The sequence below is a fragment of the Salvelinus sp. IW2-2015 genome, unplaced genomic scaffold (genome assembly GCF_002910315.2).
Source record: "Salvelinus sp. IW2-2015 unplaced genomic scaffold, ASM291031v2 Un_scaffold1545, whole genome shotgun sequence".
NCBI classification, from domain to species: domain Eukaryota; kingdom Metazoa; phylum Chordata; class Actinopteri; order Salmoniformes; family Salmonidae; genus Salvelinus; species Salvelinus sp. IW2-2015.
The window spans coordinates 68,866-86,468 of NW_019942977.1; the positions used below are offsets into that span (position 1 = coordinate 68,866).

The 17,603-nt window shown below is 42.5% G+C and overlaps 3 protein-coding genes across 3 annotated transcripts in view; all 3 read right to left on the minus strand.

Moving 5' to 3' along the window:
• LOC112071202 (WD repeat-containing protein 7-like) overlaps nucleotides 1-2,623 on the minus strand; it is a gene marked incomplete at its 3' end in the record, with an annotated part of 69,976 nt that extends 67,353 nt beyond the window's left edge. The window contains 1 exon segment of the mRNA XM_070439296.1: nucleotides 2,487-2,623.
• Nucleotides 2,624-3,046: 423 nt separating this feature from the next.
• The window catches only part of LOC112071197 (phospholipid-transporting ATPase IC-like), a 42,888-nt gene continuing 28,331 nt past the window's right edge, over nucleotides 3,047-17,603 (minus strand). Inside the window, exons 19-29 of the mRNA XM_070439300.1 lie at nucleotides 10,819-10,930; nucleotides 9,558-9,632; nucleotides 9,001-9,005; nucleotides 8,838-8,966; nucleotides 8,355-8,643; nucleotides 7,891-8,114; nucleotides 7,245-7,328; nucleotides 6,267-6,512; nucleotides 5,891-6,029; nucleotides 5,258-5,388; nucleotides 3,047-4,957 (exon numbers count right to left, since the gene is read on the minus strand). Of these exons, the coding sequence (XP_070295401.1) occupies nucleotides 4,733-4,957; nucleotides 5,258-5,388; nucleotides 5,891-6,029; nucleotides 6,267-6,512; nucleotides 7,245-7,328; nucleotides 7,891-8,114; nucleotides 8,355-8,643; nucleotides 8,838-8,966; nucleotides 9,001-9,005; nucleotides 9,558-9,632; nucleotides 10,819-10,930 (1,659 nt within the window). The 3' untranslated portion in view covers nucleotides 3,047-4,732. The remainder of the gene's footprint in view (nucleotides 4,958-5,257; nucleotides 5,389-5,890; nucleotides 6,030-6,266; nucleotides 6,513-7,244; nucleotides 7,329-7,890; nucleotides 8,115-8,354; nucleotides 8,644-8,837; nucleotides 8,967-9,000; nucleotides 9,006-9,557; nucleotides 9,633-10,818; nucleotides 10,931-17,603) is intronic.
• Nucleotides 15,203-17,509, minus strand: LOC112071198 (phospholipid-transporting ATPase IC-like). Its single transcript, XM_070439299.1, has 6 exons — nucleotides 17,436-17,509; nucleotides 17,039-17,081; nucleotides 16,579-16,735; nucleotides 16,051-16,238; nucleotides 15,611-15,723; nucleotides 15,203-15,347 (listed from the first exon to the last, which is right to left on the minus strand). Exons 1-4 carry the CDS (start codon nucleotides 17,507-17,509, stop codon nucleotides 16,111-16,113), a joined length of 402 nt encoding a protein of 133 aa, XP_070295400.1. The 3' UTR covers nucleotides 15,203-15,347; nucleotides 15,611-15,723; nucleotides 16,051-16,110.

The window sequence follows — 17,603 nt, forward strand, 5'->3', positions numbered from 1 at the left end:
GCAGTGGCGCTAGCTGCGCTAGCTGCAAGCTAGCTGTGAGGATCAGAAGTAGTGGCTCAGGGATTACGGCAGGAATCCGGCGTTGTTGTCGAGAGACAGTCCGATGCTGGTAAATTGGTGAGTAATATCCAGGCTAATAACAGGGCTGGTGTCTGTGCAGAAGGTGGCTAAATTAGCTTGTAGCTGATTTAGACCAGTTGTGATGGATTGGCAGGGCTCTGTGTCGGCAAAAAAAGGTCCAGGCCAATTGGCAAAATATGTATTGTAGCACAGGAATTAGCCGGAGGACCTCTTCGGCTAGCCGGGAGATTGGCCTAGCTCGAGGCTAGCTCAAGGCTAACTGTTGCTTGCTTCGGGACAGAGACGTTAGCCAGGAGTAGCCACTCAGATTGCAGCTAGCTATCTGATCCGGTGTAAAGGTCCAGAGCTTGCGGTAGTAATCTGGAGATTTGGTAGAGAAAAAGCAGTCCGATATTCTCTGGGTTGATATCGCGCTGTGCAGACTGGCATGTATTGACCAAGCTGAGGCTGGCTGGTGTCCGAGTTAACGGTAAAGACCACTAGCAGTGACTAACTGATAACTAGCTAGTAGTTAGTTAGCTGGCTAGCTTCTGATGGGGGTTCCGGTTCTAAAGTATAAAAATAGCAGATCCGTACCACATTGGGTGTTGGGGGTTGCAGGAGAGTATATTCAGTCCGTAGATGGAAAGTGAGATTAAAATATAAACGGAAAAAACGAGGAAAACGATTATTTACACGGGACAAGACAAAAACACACGTCCGACTGCTACGCCATCTTGGATTCAACTTCACCCCTACCTACATGTACAAATTACCTACACTAACCTCTACCCCCGCACATTTCCTCGGTACCAGTGCCCCCTGAATATAGCCTCGTTATTGTTATGTAAATCTGTGTTACTTTTTATTTAGTAAATATTTTCTCAACTATTTCTTGAACTGCACTGTTGGTTAAGGGCTTGTAAAGTAAGCATTTCACGGTAAGGTTGTATACGGCATGTGACAAATACAATTTGATTTTGACAACTAATAAGTTGATAATTGTGTCTGCAATGCATTGGCATTAAAAGGTACCAATGCAAGTAAGCTTGTTTTTTTTAAATAATAGCATGACTAGTCCAGTATCAGGTAGCTTACTTTGCACAATGAAAGAGGATACCATAACCACTCTACTCTTTCCTGATAGGGCCCTATAAAAACCAGTTTTATTTTTATGCCTGATTCCATTTCGTTTTTTCCCGTGTTACTGTTTTTTTTATTTTTAACAACTACATTGGATGTTCTAAGTCCACAACAATGCTTAAACCACTTGATTTTGGGGTGTAGTTAGGCCTACCCTTTAATTCCAGTGTGGACCTACTAGCGGTTGCTTGGTGTTTTTGTAGCGCGCATATGATGGTAGAGTTTGCAAAATAAATAACGTTAACAGTCTACTTTGTAGTTAACATTTAATTGAGAAAAAGCCTTTCCATATACCAGTAGATTTTTCATTAGCATCACCGCTAACGGCTAAACAAAGTTGTAAATGCGCGCATCGCACATACTAGCCTCGGCAGACGGGATATTATTCTTGTCTGTAAAGAAAGTCGCAGGTAACACTTATCTATTCTGTTCTTCTCTTATGATAAATGTATTAATTTGACAGAGTTTAATACATTTAGTGGATTCCCTATTAAATTCAATACCTTTTTCAATATTGTTGAATTGCGTAAATTTGACTTTATAGGGTCCAACAATGCCAACTGGCAGCCTGGTTAACAGTGCGGTAGCTAGCTAGCTACAAAGGCTGAACGATGACACCATGCCAAGTAGCTTACCCGGAACGCCCACTCATTACTAGCCTATCTTTCCAAACACAGAGAACAAGTGAATCCACAATACTCTTCTGAAACACCCTGAGATAAAAAAATAAAAACAGCAATAAAGGGTACTTCAAGTGTAGGGAAATGTAATGGATGTAGTCAGTCTACCGTGAACTGCGTGCAGACGACATTACAGAAGATCTTGCGCAAAATCATTCAATGGATGATCCTCAAACAACCAAACAGCATGCCTGTTCAAAGGTTTGGGTGCATGAAATAAACTCAGACTTGTTTATCACAAAGAAACTGCTCAATCGTCTCTCTATCATGTAACTAGGTTATCGATTATTACAGACTTTGGTTGCAAATCGTTGCGAGATAATGATATTAGCCAGCTAATGATGGGTTGACACTTATGAGCTAGCTAGCACATACGTTGAGAGACACTACCATAGCTAGCTATGATATCTACGTATGCCAGTGTAAGTAAAACGTCGTGTAACAAAAGACAGTACAGTATTATTCACTATATTGCATACCTTGGCAAAACCGTTCGCTTCGCTAGCAGGTGATAGCTTAGCTAGCTGACATTAAAGCACCTATAAGTCGCCACTTCCTGGTTAAAAAGAAAGCTTAAATTGACAAATACGTTTAAACACTTACCTATGACAGGTTCTACTGCACCATTAACTTTTGTTGGGAACAGTATTGATGAAATACTCGGTCAGTGTAGGTCATCAGTATTCTAACTCGTCTTGATTACTACACTCAGGTTCTGCAAATCCTCTCTAGTCAGCTGATTACGGGACAGCGTTTGGCGTTGCCGTTAATCGATATTACTGCCGTAAACAATAACGTCTTGCGCTGGCAACCATCTTGGTTGTGGCAAGTGGATATTTATAATGTTAATCAACCCAGTTCCAGGACTACAGGTGGAGCAGATGTCCCACTGCTGGGGTTAGAGTTGGTGCTGTATAAAACTCAAAAAACGTGTATGGTGTGTGGGTGGAGTAGGCTTCTCCACCCACCACCTAACAATAATGTCTTTGGGGCTTGTAAGCATTTCACTGTAAGGTCTACAACACCTGTTGTATTCGGCGCATGTGACAATTACAATTTGACATATCAAACTTAGACAACATGGAGAACAGCAAAACAGTGACTGCTTCTAGGCAGAAACCTTTATCTTTTTTCCCCTACAATTTGTAGACAAGGAAAGCAGATTCTCTGTATCGGTAGTTTTTATTCAAAGTCATTTTTTACATATGCTAAAAACACATTTTTAAAACGGTAGTGATAAGGGGTCCTATGGATCTGTTGCTGTATACCAAATGGACTGTAACTATTTTAAAAGGTTTGCGTAGATATGGTACTTTATACACAGAGAAACAAGTATGTATGTAACAGAATAAACAGCACTGTCCCAAATGGCACTTTAATCCCTATATAGTGCACTACTTTCTACCAGAGCCCTGGTCCAACGTAGTGCACTATATAGGGATTGAAGTGCTATTTGTGACACACACCGCAGAGTATTGTTTCAGTTGACGGGCCATATTGATACAAGGCTGATATATAAAAAGGGAAAATGGTGTATTTGGCAAATAACCATGGCTGAGTCTCAATGCAAATGCCCGCATCCTTGTAGACTGAGACAGCGACACAGAACTAGAATGATTTCTATTTTAGAATAGTTCATTCTATTTCTACGGTCTGAATATATAAAAATGGATTTAAAATGTCAATAGAAAGACAGCATTAAAAATGGCAAATCATCAAAGCCATTCATACTTCATTGATTAAAATGAGTTATGGCTGACTACTGGCATCTCAGAATACTAGGTGCTACTAGCATCCAGTTTTGATTTGAAAATGGGGGTGTTTTGGCTCAGGTAAAACAACAGCTAGCATGTCCAGAGGTGCAACAGGGTTCTTTAGGGGTTGATGTAAACAACTACATACATCCATATGAAGTATGTCAAATGATTTACAGCAGTAAAGACACCATAAAATAAAAGCTGTTAAAAATTTAAAAAAAATGTATAATCTAGTTAGGTTCCACCACTTATGAGCTTCCTTACAAGCTGACAAAAAAAATAAAAAACTGATATTCTTTTTGCATTAATAAAATATAAATGATTATGACACCCTTCTGACTGCAAGTACGCATTTAAAAACTGATCCAGTAAATTAAAATCCAAACCAAAAATAATATTCACAATATATTAAATTAAGACAGTTTTTTTTTTTTTTTTTAAAGGCAAACTCCCAAGATCCAGAGGAAGTGCAATCCTTGCAATAGATAGCATTACTTACACCATGATAGGAAACATAACCAAATACTCCATGGCCCGTAATCACAAAGTGCTCCTCAAACATACATTTTCCCTTTTTGATCATATGAATAAGATCACATGTACAGGGCTGGTCCTAGATCAGCGCTCTAACCTTTGAGGCTTCATGAATACAGGCCAAGGTATGTCAGGAGTACCCAATGACGACAAGCTATGCTCCAACCATCCAGGTGAGGAGAACTAAAAAAAGACTTTTAAAAATCCTGGAGATTAAAACATTGGTTTTTGTTTACACAATAAACCGTATAACATTAACCCCAATAGTAGCGCTTCTGTGAGCTTTTGGATGGTTAGAGTCTTTGCATAGATTCAGACCATGGTCTGAAATGAGGCCCAACGGTATGTTTTCAGTTCCAGATGCATAGGGACAGGCTAGCCTGATCCCAGATCTGTTTGTGTTGTCCTGCCAACTCCTCTGGTCATTGTCACCATAGAGATCGTGTAATTTTACATCTATACATTCTATACCTATTCATTCCATATGCAATTCTATGAGTAGACAAGACCGCACAAACAGATCTGGGACCAGTCTAGTGCCAGGCCGGTGAGTCCCCCTCATATGTTACTGGCCTGGGGGACTTCTGTAATACTGTCCCTTGGGTCGGGGCGAACTACAGCAGGCCGCCGTCGGATGCTGCGGCCTGACGCGATGAGGTCGGCGTAACCCCGTGAGTGAGAAAAGGCGTAGGCCGAGCGGCGGGAGCGGCTGTCGCGCTGGAACGGAGCAGGTTTCTTCTTCTCCTCTTCCTCCGCCTCATACTTCTTCCTGTTCCTCTGGACCTGCGGCGGCGGGGAAACAAATATTCATCAAATCTTTCATAAACCAGTTTAAAATATGGATGTGTGATGGGTTTTATTCAAGAGAACTTCAAACAGGATGTAGTTTGCCAGATTTTGTGCTCCATTTCGAACCCCCAAAATCCACAGATTTCCGATACAAAAAAAATAAAAATCTCTCTCAATATTGCAGAGGCAACGAACCGTACCATGGACATATCACAGCCATGTCATGCCAAAATATTACAGATAAAGACATTATGAGTAAAGTCATTTTTCGGGTTAGTAGTAGCTAGGCCTTACGTTGTCTCCAACGGACGGCCATATTGTTTTGCAGAGGAACTGAATGAAGATGACAGGAAGCAGGCTGATCCCCACAGTCAGGATGATGGTCAGCCACAGATAGGGCTGTCTGAGCGCGTTAGGGGCTACACCTGACAAAACACAGAAAAATCAACACATATGCTGGGTTACAAAAGCACAGTAATTACTCATCATCGTCAACCATCTGTGACAAGAGCCACATGGCCAGGGTCATGTTCATAAGGTGCAAACTGGAAAACGTTTCACAATGGAGAATTAATGTTTCTTATTGGACAAGTTTAGGTAGTACCTCCCTAATTCTGTCAGTTAGAAAACTGACAGAATTAGGGAGGTACTACCTAAACTGTCAGTTAGAAAACTGACAGAATTAGGGAGGTACTACCTAAACTGTCAGTTAGAAAACTGACAGAATTAGGGAGGTACTACCTAAACTTGTCCAATAAGAAACATTCATTCCCCATTGTGAAACGTTTTGCTATCGTCCGTGTGGCCGAATGAACACGACCCAGGTTAGTATTCATTAGGGCATACAACGTCCAGGTAGTCTCTCCCGGTTTTTAGTCTGTTTTCATCCGTATGAACAGGACCCAGATCTGAAGAGGCAGAACTCACCGGTGAAGGTGAAGGTTGAAGGGAAGATAACGTGGATTCCTGCACTGTGGATATCAAACATGATCCCAAAGTATATGGCTATACTGCAGAGGACGGCGAAGCAGTTCACAAAGGTCCAGTATGACGTCTCCAGAGATATCTGGGAGAGAGTATGAGAGACAGGAAGTTACATCATCTATTCCAACACTGTAGGAGGAATCAGCACTTGCTGTATAAATAGGCCTGTATTTTTTTTTTTTTTTTTTAACTCAACAGATTTCTGAAAACACACCAGAGTTTGTTTCTTGTGAGCTGTGGAATGAATTTCCCTTTTTGAAGGACAATAAACATAATCAATCCACCAATCAATAAATCCATTGAGGAACAAGTCAGCTACCTGCAGGTTGACGGTGAAGATGAGAGAAGAGGCCATGACCACAGCGAGGGACTGGTAGTCTGACGGTGCCTCTCCGTCCTGCCCCATGGTCTGGAGGAACGCCCCGTACGGGATGAAGAAGACCACCAGAGAGGTGAAGATGCCGTGGAATAGACTGATGAAGAAGTTCTTGTAGTTGAACAGCGCCCCCTGCTGACCAGGGAGGTATAACTTGGGAAACTTTCTGCTCAGCTTGTCATTCACATCCTTCAAGGAAACAGGAAATAGAAATTTCATGTTAGCTCAGGGCTTCCCAAACTTGTACTGCACATTATCCCAAATTGACACTTTAAATGCAAGGGACTCCACTTGGACAAGGCTTGTTAAGGCTGCGTGTTCATATTCACAAAATTTTAGGTCCCGCAGGCTGTCCCAACACATGACATGAAGGCACATTTTATTAGTTTAAGAGATCCTTTGTTGGCACTAAGCGGTTGTATTCTATACCCATTTGAAGATCATTTGTTTGATAATAAGCTGAAATATTTTCTCAATGAGCCCAGGGGGATCCCACACAGTATCCCGACCCCAAGTTTGGGAACCACTGTATTAGCTTAACATTGACGTGTCATATGATCGGAATAAGACAGAGTGATAAAACAAAAAAAATGGGGGAGTTTTCATTCAATGTTCATCATTAAAAACAGTGAACACAGAGCCTGTTACCTCTATAAAAAGCCCAGCTTGTCCAGCTGGCATTTGAAGGGGACCTGACAACTGATGCCCAGTGTGAATAGCCAAGTTAGCGTTACTCATTGTGTTAGTACTTTTCTACACTATTATTTCTCCATTTTCTTTCTCTCTGCATTGTTGGGAAGGTCCCGTAAGTAACTATTTCACTGTTGTTTACGAAGCACATGTGACAAATAAAATGTGGATATATTATGGACATTTTCAAAAATGACAAACATTCTACATGTATCTCCTTTAATAGCTTACCTGATCCAACAAGCCAACCAGCAGGACAGGAAGAGAGCTGTACATCACATTGTACAAGGTGATGAACCAATCTTCATAGGCAACCTGGAGTAGTATCATAAAGTCATATATCACACAATAGCTTAGTCCTCTATTTTTAGATTTTATTTAACCTTTATTTAACTAGGCAAGTCAGTTAAGAACAAATTCTTATTTACAATGACGGCCTACCGGGGAACAGTGGGTTAACAGCCTTGTTCAGGGGCAGAATGACACATTTTTACCTTGTCAGCTCAGGGATTGGATTGAGCAACCTTTCAGTTACTGGCACCAATGCTCTAACCACTAAGCTAGCTGCCGCCCCTCTATCATCAAATACATGTCCACATTTAGGATCAATCATCTGTACCATAGTATATGGTACAGAAGTAATTTGGGGGTTTTGAAGTCAGTCTAGATAAGTGTTCATTGAAAATGCAGTTTAGACAGGTGGTGCCCTAAATGGCACCCTCGGGCTGTGGTCAAAAGTAGTGCACTATTTAGGGAATAGGGCTCTGGTCAAAAGTAGTGCACTATTTAAGGAATAGGGCTCTGGTCAAAAGTAGTGCACTACTTAGGGAATAGGGTACCAGTTGAGACACACACTACCTGTAGAACATTCCCTCACCTGAGCTGAGAACCCATTGAAGAAGGAGTACCAGAAGTGGACCAGGGTGAAGGCAAAGTTCTTGAAGAAGAAGTAGCGGAGGAACTTGCACATGCGGATGTAGGACCAGCGGCCGTGGACCAGCAGGAGACGCTCCAGGTAGCGGAACTGAGCGAAGGCATAGTCACTGGACATCACCGCCTGCATGCCCTCCTGACCGGATATACCCACACCGATGTCTGCAGCTGGAGAGAGAGAGAGAGAGAGAGAGAGAGAGAGGTGGGGGGAGGGGGAGAAAGTGAAACAAAAACAGAGAATTTGTCTCCAACAGCTGAAGAGGTGAGAAGTTCGCAAAAGGGGGAGTAGATATCACATAACACTTCACTACAAAAGGCTTTGTGGTGAAAACTACAATTCAGCTATAACAAACTGCTAACAAATAATGAATCATTTAACAGTAAAATCAAATAAATATCCTGCCGTACTCTTGATCATGTTGACGTCGTTGGCTCCGTCGCCGATGGACAGCGTGACAGCCTTCTTATACTTCTTCACCAGGCTGACCACGTTGGCCTTCTGTTTGGGCGTGACACGACAGCAGATGACCGCCTCGCACTCGCACGCCATGTTCACAAAGTCCACCTGACGACTCTCCTTCTCCCAGTCGTCGATTGGCTGGGTGGAGTCCTGGGGCGTGGCGGAGACGGGTCTCTTTCCGAGACGCTTCAAGCGAAGGCGACGACGTTTCTTCTTTTTCTCGTATAAAATCTCGTTCTGTGGAGAGACACGGACAGACATGTCTATTTAGTCTTTAGAAGAAAAATATACTTTTGTTCACAAAAGAAAAACCCTCACAAAACAATGAAATTAAAAAATGTCTATGTAAATATCAGGCCGAGTCAAGTGTATGCCTTTAATGATCATTTCATGTTGAACAGCAACAGTAACTAGTAGTAGTTTCCACTCACCAGCCAGCCTCCAGTGATGATGAGTGCGTTCTTGCCAGGCTCGGGGAAGAACGGATCTGGCACCTTCTTTCTGGTTCGACCGGACGCAGGCGGCTGGTCCCTCCGGTTTGCCTGTCTGATTCGCAGCTTCTCACTATCACACAAGACCGTCACACATCAGAACTACATCTTACACTCTACTACAATCTCTGTAACAGTGTATTATCATAACTTCACTCTGCAAATACAGCAGGAGCCTTTCCAGCAGTAGCCTTTCCAGCAGTAGCCTTTCCAGCAGTAGCCTTTCCAGCAGTAGCCTTTCCAGCAGTAGTCTTTACAGCAGTAGCCTAGTCTTTACAGCAGTAGCCTAGCCTTTCCAGCAGTAGCCTAGCCTTTCCAGCAGTAGCCTAGCCTTTCCAGCAGTAGCCTAGCCTTTCCAGCAGTAGCCTAGGCCTGTCCAGCAGTAGCCTAGCCTTTCCACGCAGTAGCCTAGCTTTCCAGCAGTAGCCTAGCCTTTCCAGCAGTAGCTAGCCTTCAGCAGTAGCCTAGCCTTCTCAGCAGTCTAGTCGCTACTGCCTTTCACAGCCAGCCTAAGGCCTAGCCTTTCCAGCAGTAGCCTTTCCAGCAGTAGCCTAGCCTTTCCAGCAGTAGCTAGTCCACAGCTACACACTGAATGACTCACATCAAGCACTGGTGTAGACCTACACCATAGACCTACACTTCTCCTCTATCTTAAACTACTTGATACATCTCCATAGTGGATCTGCATGTCATCGGTAAGCAGCTCACAGGAATAGCCAATGTTCTCAGCCGTTTCTGCAAGGAAGAAATGTTGAAGAAAATGTTAATGTCATCAAACACATTTAATCCATCAAGAGACAAACTCGTGAAGTAGCAGCTCAAGATGAACATGGTTTTAAAATCACAGTAACAATTGTTGGGAGATAAAAAGCGTTTTAAATCAACTGTAACACATGTGGGAGGTAACATGTTTTAAAATCAACTGTAACACATTGTTGGGAGGTAAACATGGTTTTAAATAACTGTAACACATTGTTGGGAGGTAAACATGGTTTTAAAATCAACTGTAACACATTGTTGGGAGGTAAACATGTTTTTAAATCAACTGTAACACATTGTTGGGAGGTAAACATGGTTTTAAATCAACTGTAACACATTGTTGGGAGGTAAACATGTTTTAAAATCAACTGTAACACATTGTTGGGAGGTAAACATGGTTTTAAAATCAACTGTAACACATTGTTGGGAGGTAAACATGGTTTTAAATCAACGTGTAACACATTGTTGGGAGGTAAACATTGGTTTTTAAATAACTGTAACAACATTGTTGGGAGGTAAACATGGTTTTAAATCAACTGTAACACATTGTTGGGAGTAAACATGGTTTTAAATCAACTGTAACACAGTGTTGGAGGTAAACATGGTTTAAAATCAACTGTAACACATTGTTGGGAGGTAAACAGGTTTAAATCAACTGTACACATGTTGGGAGGTAAACATGGTTTAAATCAACTGTAACACATTGTTGGAGGTAAACATGGTTTTAAATCAACTGTAACACATTGTTGGAGGTAAACATGGTGGTTTAAATCAAACTGTAACACTTGTTGGGAGGTAAACATGGTTTAAATCAACTGTAACACATTGTTGGAAGCGGTAACATGGTATTAAATCAACTGTAACACATTGTTGGGAGGTAAACATGGTTTTAAATCAACTGTAACACATTGTTGGGAGGTAAACATGGTTTTAAATCAACAGTAACACATTGTAAACATGGACTGCATCCTAAGTGGCATCATATTCCCTATACTGTACAGAAGTGCACTACTACGGCCCTGGTTAAAAGCCGTGTGTTAAATAGGGAACAGGGATGGAGTCCTACTGTAACCCAGTCCCTGGTTAGATCGAGAGATGAACATTCCAGACGAAGGCTGTCCGCCATGGTGAACACATCTGTCTTGACTTTCTTCTCTCATACCTTTCTTATCTCCAGTCAGAACCCAGATCTTGATGTGAGCCTTTGCCAGCTTGGCGATGGTCTCAGGAACCCCGTCCTGTAGCTTGTCCTCGATGGCAGTCGCTCCGATCATCTGCCGAAAGGACATAAAGCAAACCGGGTGACTTTTCCAGAGCAGAAAGTTGGCGGCTTTAATAAAAGCAAGAGTCAGATTTATTTGGTAACACAAGATAAAAGGGTGTTAAACCAGGTGTCCTGATTACATTTACAATCTGGCCCTCATACTATCATGGCCACCGAATCATCCCCAGCTTCCAACTGGCTCATTCATCCCCACTCTCTCCTGTAAAGCCAATTCTTGTGGGAAGCTGCTATAGACCACCAAGTGCTAACAGTATCTGGATAATATGTGTGAAATGCTTGATAATGTATGTGATATCAACAGAGGAGTATATTTTCTGGGTGATTTAAATATTGCCTGGCTTTCATCAGGATGCCCACTCAAGAGAAAGCTTCAAACTGTGACTAGTGCCAGCAACCTGGTTCAGGTTGTCAGTCAACCTACTGTACCAGGGTAGTTACAAACAGCACAGGAATGAAATCATCAACATGTATATATCACATCTTTACTAATGCTGCAGAAATTTGCTTTAAAGCAGTATCCAAATCCATAGGATGTAGTGATCACAATATAGTAGCCATATCTAGGAAAACCAAAGTTCCAAAGGCTGGGCCTAATATACTGTATAAGAGGTCATACAATAAGTTTTGTAGTGATTCCTATGTTGTTGATGTGAAGAATATTGGTTGGTCTGTGGTGTGTAATGAGGAGCAACCAGACACTTGACACATTCATGAAATTGCTTATTCCATTAAGACTGCACCCATGAAGAAAATTACTGTAAAAATTGTTCAATCCTCTTGGTTTGATGAGGAATTGAAGAATTCATCACAAAACCCACTAACATTGCCAACTACTTTAATGACTTTTTCCATTGGCAAGATAAACAAACTTAGGAATGACATGCCGGCAACAAACACTGACACTACACACGGATCAAATTATAAAAAGACAATAATTGTACTTTGAATTCCATAAAGCCAGTGTAGAAAAGGTGAAAAGCCATCGGGGTCTGACAATCTAGATGGAAAATTACTGAGGATAATAGCAGACAATATTGCTACTCCTATTAGCCATATCTTCAATCTAAGCCTTCTAGAAAGTGTGTGCCCTCAGGCCTGGAGGGAAGCTAAAGTCATTCCGCTACCCAAGAACAGTAAAGCCCCCTTTACTGGCTCAAATAGCTGACCAATCAGCCTGTTACCAACCCTTAGTCAACAAATTCAGCACGCTTATAGGGAAGGACATTCAACAAGCACAGCACTTACACAAATGCCTGATGATTGGCTGAGAGAAATTGATGATAAAATTATTGTGGGGGCTGTCTTGTTCAACTTCAGTGCGGCTTCTGACATTATCAATCAGTCTGCTGCTGGAAAAACATGTGTTATGGCTTTACAGCCCCTGCTATATTGTGGATAAAGAGTTACTTGTCTAATAGAACACAGAGGGTTCTTCAATAAAGCCCTGCCTTATCTCAGCTCACTGGTCACCATAGCAGCACCCACTCGTAGCACGCGCTCCAGCAGGTATGTTGTTGTATGTGTCGAATTGCTATGCTTTATCTTGGCCAGGCCGCAGTTGCAAATGAGAACTTGTTCTCAACTAGCCAACCTGGTTAAATAAAGGTGATTTTAAAAAAGTTAAAAAAATAGAAGCCTCAAACATAATCCAGGTAGAAGCAGGAATTCCCCAGGGTAGCTGTTTAAGACCCTTGCTTTTTACTAACGACATGCCACAGGCTTTGAGTAAAGCCAGTGTGTCTATGTATGCGGATGACTCAACACTATACATGTCAGCTACCACAGCGACTGAAATGACTGCAACTCTTAACAAAGAGCTACAGGTAGTTTCAGAATGGATGGGAGGGAATAAGTTAGTCCTAAATATTTCCAAAACTAAAAGCATTGTATTTTGTACAAATCACTCAGTAAGCCCTAAACCTCAACTACGTCTCGTAATGAATAATGTGGACATTGAGCAAGTTGAGGTGACTAAACTACTCGGAGTAACCCTAGACTGTAAACTGTCATGATCAAAACATATTTATACAGTAGTAGCTGAGATGGGGAGAAGACTGTCTATTATACAGCGATGCTCTGCCTTCTTAACAACACTATCAACAAGGCAGGTCCTACAGGCCCTAGTTTTGTCACACCTTGACTACTGTTCAGTCATGTGATCAGGTGCCACAAAAAAAGGATTTAGGGAAATTGCAATTGGCTCAGAACAGGGAAGCACAGCTATCCCTTGGATGTACACAGAGAGCAAACATTAACATGCATATCAATCTCTCCTGGCTCAAAGTGGAAGAGAGATTGACTTCATCACTACTTGTTTTTGTAAGAGGTGTTGACAAGCGGAATGTACCGAGCAGTCTGTTTAAAATACTAGCACACAGCTCGGACACCCACGCATACCCCACAAGTGGCCCTGATTAGGAGTCCCATAAGGGCAGCACACAATTGTTACAGTGTCGTCCGGGTTTGGCCGGGGTATGCAGTCAATGTAAATAACGATTTGTTCTTAACTGACTTTACTAGTTAAATAAAGGTTTAAAAAATAATAATAATTAAAAACAAGACATGCCACAAGAGATCTCTTCATCACAGTCCCCAAGTCCAGAACAGACTATGGGAGGCGCACAGTACTACATAGAGCCATGACTACATGGAACTCTATTCCACATCAGGTAACTGATGCAAACAGTAGAATTAGATTTTTTTTTAAACAGGTAAAAATACACCGTATGGAACAACGGGGACTGTGAAGAGACACACACACAAAAGGTACAGACACATACATATGCACACATTGTGATAGTTGTATTTCACATTTTGTGTTGTGGATATGTGGCGGTGTAGGGATGTTATATGATGTACTGTTATCTTTAGTTTACTCAGTACAAACATAGTTCACTGTTTTATCTGTTGTTTAATATGTAATGTGGATGATTTGGTGTGTTTGGACCCCAGGAAGAGTAGCTGCTGCCTTGGCAGCAACTAATGGGGATCCATAATAAACCCCCAGGAAGAGTAGCTGCTGCCTTGACAGGAACTAATGAGGATCCATAATAAACAACAGGAACATTAGCTGCTGCCTTGGCAGGAACTAATGGGGATCCGTAATAAACCCCAGGAAGAGTAGCTGCTGCCTTGGTAGGAACTAATGGAGATCCATAATAAACCCCAGGAAGAGTAGCTGCTGCCTTGGTAGGAATAATGAGATCCATAATAAACCCCAGGAAGAGTAGCTGCTGCCTTGGTAGGAACTAATGGAGATCCATAATAAACCCAGGAAGATAGCTGCTGCCTTGGTAGAACTAAGGGGATCCATAATAAACCCCAGGAAGAGTAGCTGCTGCCTGGAGGAACTAATGGGATCCTAATAAACCCCAGGAAGAGTAGCTGTGCCTTGGAGAGAACTAATGGGATCCATAATAAACCCCAGGAAGAGTAGCTGCTGCTTGGTAGGAACTAATGGAGATCCATAATAAACCCAGGAAGAGTAGCTGCTGCCTTGGTAGGACTAATGGGATCCATAATAACCCCAGGAAGAGTAGCTGCTGCCTTGGAAGAACTTAGGGGATCCATAATAAACCCCAGGAAGAGTAGCTGCTGCCTTGGCAGGAACTAATGGGGATCCATATAAACCCAGGAAGAGTAGCTGCTGCCTTGGTAAGACTAATGGGATCCATAATAAACCCCAGGAGGATGCTTGCCTTGGCAGGAACTAATGGGGTTATAAAAACCCAGGAAGAGTAGCTGCTGCCTTGGTAGAAACTAATGGGGATCATAATAAACCCAGGAGAGTAGCTGCTGCCTTGGCAGAACTAATGGGGATCCATAATAAACCCCGGAGAAGATAGCTGCTGCCTTGGTAAGAACTAATGGGGATCCATAATAACCCAGGAAGAGTAGCTGCTGCCTTGGTAAGAATAATGGGGATCCATATAAAACCCCAGGAAGAGTAGCTGCTGCCTTGACAGGAACTAATGAGGATCCGTAATAAACCCCAGGAAGAGTAGCTGCTGCCTTGGTAGGAACTAATGGGGATCCGTAATAACACAAAATACAACTATTCCCCAGGTCGTTGCTGTAAATGAGAATGTGTTCAGGCAACTTACCTGGTAAAAGAACAGTTTAAAAAAAACAGTTTACGTAAAGACTGATGGCATCTTATTACTATATCTTAATGATCCGGACCCAAATGCCAGCCTTCTACAATGTAGAAGTGACTTGATTGATTGAAGTATTTGGAGTGTGTACCTGAAGTTGTTCTCAATTGTTACTAACACTCGATCTAGAGCAGCCTCCCTGTTGCCCATAGCAACACTGGCCTCCTTGTGCTTCTTAGCCAGCGTCAAACTCCGCTTACTGATATCCTTATACACAAACACCAGGGTCCGGAGAGTCTGGTTGGCAAAGATCTACAATGGAAGAGGAAATACTTCAATGAAAACATGCATCATCTATTTTTCAGAAACTATTTGAGTTCAAGTTAATTTGTTACGTGACCACAATGTCCAGAGTTCAACACACGTCAAACTTAAGCAGCTACTACTCCACATAGACTCAAAATCATACAGCAGAAATCTCAAACTATGACGTCAGAATGTGGCCCCTGAACAAAAAGGAGTTTGGCACACCTGCCATATTAAAAAACACCTCAGAACAGATATGGTTGACTCACGTCCAGAGCAGTCTGGGTCACTTCCTTGTGTCTAGAGTTAGGAGAGAGGCGTTCGTAGATGACCGTGTCTGCTCCTTTACAGTACAAACGGATCCGGCCATCAGGGAACCTCACTGTGTGTGTGTGAGAGTGAGAGTGGGTGAGAGGAGAGTGAGAGTGAGAGAGTGGGTGAGAGAAGAGAGAGAAGACAGCATATTAGGGAGATGGTCCCAGTGAAACAGCTAATTTTACAAAAATTCCAGCTTTCCCAAAATTCCAGCTTTCCCAAAGTTCCCAAAAATCCAGGCCAGCGGAGGATTCACAAAAATCATCAGGAATAAAACAGGGAGGGAATTCTCCAACTAGGAATTCCAACAAACCTGGGAACTCCAAAATATCCAGAGCTTTAAAACAACCCTAGAAAAGTCCCAGGGGTCGCAGACTTAAAAACGATCACTCACGGATGATGGACATGCGTTTGCGGTCGCTGTTAAAGTCGAGCAGGGCCAACACCTCGTAGGTCATTTCCTGGTCCATCTCGCTGATGTGATGGTGTCCTGGGTACGGGACAGGAACACAAAACCAAAGTTCCTGGCAGCCGTCACCAGAGCTCCCTCGTCAGGAGAGGCTGCCTGGTACACCAACTCATCTGAGGGTTTGAGGACAACAGACGCACATCAACTCTGGGGTCAGAGGTTATGTTACACCTGTATTATAGACTATTCATCAGTGTCTGTCATATGCTAAACTAAGACTCCCGGTTTAAGTATGTTCCTGTTAAATAAATATTGGTCCGATTCCCCCAGACACAAATAAAGATCGATCTAGACTAAGAAGGATTTTCAATAAATTCTCCATGGAGTATGTTTTCTTTTAGTTCAGAACCAGGCTTTATTAGGTGTCCAGGATACCAGGTCATTTTGTATAATCTGTGATTTCTGAACTTCGACCTCTAGCATCACTTAGAATGCAGGTTGTCTAATGCTCACCTTCTTTCTGCTCCACCATGACAGTGTGACACAGAGACAGCAGCTTGAAGAACTCCAGCGCGTCTTGGTCCTTCTTGGACCGGATGCAGTCCACCAGGGAATGATCCAAGTATTCAAACTTGCTGTCTGCATGCTTGTTCCAGCTGAAATCCACTGGCTGTGAAGTACCGAGAGGAAGAAAATGACCATCAACACAATGCTACAGATAACTTGGAAGGCCGGTTTCCTGGACCCAGATTAAGCCTAAGGTCCTTAAATATCAACACTTTCAAAAATGGGGAATCTCCATTGAACACACTTTTTAGTCTGGGACTATGCTTGATCCGAGTCCGGGAAACTGACCCTGATAGTTTTATTTTAATGTAATCTTCTCGCAACAGATGTTAAAATGTTAAGTATTTTGAGTAGCAGAAATAGCCCCTTCACACGGTGACAATGTGACTAGAATGGTAAACCTGACCTTTCCACGATTCAGAGTCACTCCCTCAGCAGTGGTGGATCGCCTGGCAAAATGAAAGTATTGGTTAGTTTGTTACTTAGTCGTGTAACACGTCATGATGCAGGCGTCTTCACAACATCTTTACATCATTTTTGTCATGTCTAACACAAATGCAGTGAACCAGAATGTCCATCCAAGCCAGGAATATAAGTGTAGGATGATTTCCTGCAGTACCCATAATGCTCTGTACACCTATCAATTTGTATCTTCCTGAAGATGTTCTGCTCTTCTCCTTATCAATACATGGTGTCAGAAGTGAAAGGGCATTTGTCTAACCGAAGGTGCGTCCGGCGATGGTGCACTTCTTGAAGGCCATGATGTTCTGCGTGAGGTACCGGTCTTGTCGGAGAAGACGTACTCGATCTGACCCAGTTGTTCGTTGAGGGTGGTGGTACGGGCCTTGGCTGGCGTGTCTTTCTCCTGGTAGTACATCTGAAGGTCCCAGTTGATGAACTTGGACTGGCCCAAACGATACTTCCACACTGGACAGGGAGTAGAGGAAATAGCATCATGACAGTCAGGTTTA